We start from the raw sequence: 2,599 nt of genomic DNA on the forward strand, positions 1-2,599 counted from the left end.
TAGAGAGAGATAGAGAGATTTGTACCTAAACAAAACACAAGTCTAACACCAAGCGTTTAAATCAGCACTCTTAGCGATATTTTAAACTTCATGCTATCTGCACAACCTATATCATATGAAAAGCTGAGAGTCCACAGATTCTATTGGTATAAGTTTAATCCCTGTGCGATCAAAACTCACTGTTCTGTATGATAAATAAAATAACATTGTACCTTGAAAATCTATAGCGGGTACATTTTACCCGTTTGCGGTTTTAGGTATACAGCGACCTCTGGCGGTCCTAGTGTTAATCAAACAAATAAATAAACACAAGGATAATTGTGTCTTATTGTTGAGTAAATAACAGTGTGTGGTTTAGAAAAGAATACAAAATTAGAAGAAAAAACAATACAGATTTCAGTATTCTGAGCCCCTACTACAGGGACCCTGACATAACGTCAACATAGGCCGATTTGGGAGTGAGAATGTGTTGACTAAATTGAGTGTATAGTCTCCACCAGTCTCAAGTTGGCCAGCCAGCCAAAGAACAACCTTCCGAACAGGTGCAGCAGCCTGGTACTCCTCAATCCCCTTACCACGGGCATTTGGAACAAGGAACAGAGCTTGGGCAAAGAAACCCAGCGCAGCAAACAACCCAAACCCTGAGTAGACCATGAATCGAGCATTGGTTATGATGATAGTATAATCTATATAACGAATGATTTCGGTGCTTTGTCCAGTCATCGTATTCTTATTGTTAGAATCTTGTGGCGTCATGGTTAAATGTGGTATCTCGTCAGGGTCCTCAAGACATGCCCTCTTAGTAACATGATCAGATCCCCCGGGTATTCACAGATCCTTCGCCTCTAGGCATCTTGGTCTTCTTTCCTCCAAGTCATTTTTAGGTAGCAATTCCAAAGACAAGCCTTCCTCATTGGCTTTGACCTCACAGGTCAGGACTCTGGTGGCTTTTAGGGGTCTCAGCAGCATCCCGCAAACACAGAGGTTAAACTGAATACCCCCTAAGATTAGCAAAGCACCCCTCCAGGAGTAGCTGTATCAACAGCTGGAATAGGGGTGTCAGGATAAAGGTAAGGAGGCACTCTCTAGCACAGGCCAAGGCGTTAGCCATCGGACGCCTCTTCTCAAAGTACAAACCCAGAAAGGTTATTGGTCCATGTCAATGCATAACCTAAACCTGTGGCAAAGGAGACCAGTGAATCTCAGGATGTGTGCATATGTTTTTGAGTTTGAATTGTATGTGTGTGTTTGATTCCAACTACTTACCATTTAGAAACCCGACAGTTAGGTAGAGTTCAATCAGGCTGCGCGAAAAAGCCCCAAACACGACTCCTACGCTGGATATCAGTCCTCCCGCTATGACTACAGAGCGACGGCTGTAGCGAGCACTCAGTGCATTTACTACAGGGGCTTCAGAGGGACAAGTTTGTGGAATATTTAGAAAATTAAGGAGCGCTAAAAGAAGTTACTGATGACCTTCAGTGTATATCATTTTTTTTACAAGCATATACATTTCAAATGTATATGAACAAGAGTTTTGGATAATTACCACAATGTGAAAGGTGCCTACGACAATAGAGGTAATCCAAGATGTTGCTGTTGCTGTGGTTTCAAAGTATGTATCTCAACGTAAAATACAACAAAGGGATGACAATGACACCGAAGGTCAGGCCAATTGCAAGGTGTTACGTATCTGAGAGGACCCAAACGCAGGACACGGCAGAGTGTTGAAAAAAGGTTTTATTTGAGGTGGAGAAGCGGGGAGAATAATCCGGCTGGAATGGCGACTGGTGCAGGTGACGACAACACGGCGGTCGGAGAATGATCCTGGAGCACAAGAAGAAAACACGTAGTGTTTGAGTGTTTGAGGAAATAGCTTAATAATACTAAGTAGGCTAGGAGTTATACCACTGTGGGTTAAACAACGATCTGGCGCTGACAGGCTGTGGAGCCGCCGCTGATATGCCGTTGTAAATGGCTGATGGGAATCAGGTGTGTAGTAGGGGAGGGTGCACAGCTGATTGCAGCAGGTGAGTGGAGGTTGAGCCGGGAGCCAGGAGTGACAGCCACCACGCCCACACAAACACAGACAGGGAAAAGGAAAACAAACACAAAGGAGGCGGCTGGAAGAGTACAGCCACCACACAAGGAAACTGGAGAGCAGGATGAACCAGGCGTAGCCACCATCAGGAGCTGTTGCTGAGGCCACATCTACGCTTTCCCTCTGAGCCTTCACTGGGACGTCCATGATGATTGATTTTTGCCACATTTCAAATGTTTGGGTGATATCTTTTCATCTTTTGCAGGTTTAAGTAACACATTGCCTTCATTTTCATTACTCTAACAAGGTGCTTATTTTTTAGTATTTATTAAAATTATAACTTACACAAAGTGGTTTTTATATTGCATATGTAGTATTGGACATTCTAACTTGCATCTGTTAGACAATTAAAAAAGTCACACACATACTATGAATATAGCAGTGAATAAAAAAACAAAACAACAATTTGACAAGAATGCAATTAAATTAAGCATGATGGGCGAGTGTTGTTGCGAGGGACGGCGGTCGTCTTTCAACCAGAAGGTTGTGGGTTCGATC

The 2,599-nt window shown here is 43.2% G+C and overlaps 1 protein-coding gene across 1 annotated transcript; it reads right to left on the minus strand.

The window, feature by feature from the left end:
* Positions 1-531: 531 nt before the first annotated feature.
* On the minus strand, positions 532-2,248 carry LOC104962725 (monocarboxylate transporter 2; the record flags this gene model as incomplete). Its single annotated transcript, XM_074112261.1, is given in 9 exon segments — positions 532-749; positions 900-1,036; positions 1,038-1,151; positions 1,153-1,177; positions 1,267-1,410; positions 1,531-1,617; positions 1,620-1,650; positions 1,653-1,675; positions 2,143-2,248. Coding segments are annotated over 9 exon segments (885 nt in total), but the record flags the coding sequence as incomplete, so codon positions are not given.
* Between the last annotated feature and the right edge of the window lie 351 nt (positions 2,249-2,599).

This window comes from Notothenia coriiceps, unplaced genomic scaffold, assembly GCF_000735185.1.
Source record: "Notothenia coriiceps isolate Sejong01 unplaced genomic scaffold, NC01 NC01_scaffold00035323, whole genome shotgun sequence".
NCBI classification, from domain to species: domain Eukaryota; kingdom Metazoa; phylum Chordata; class Actinopteri; order Perciformes; family Nototheniidae; genus Notothenia; species Notothenia coriiceps.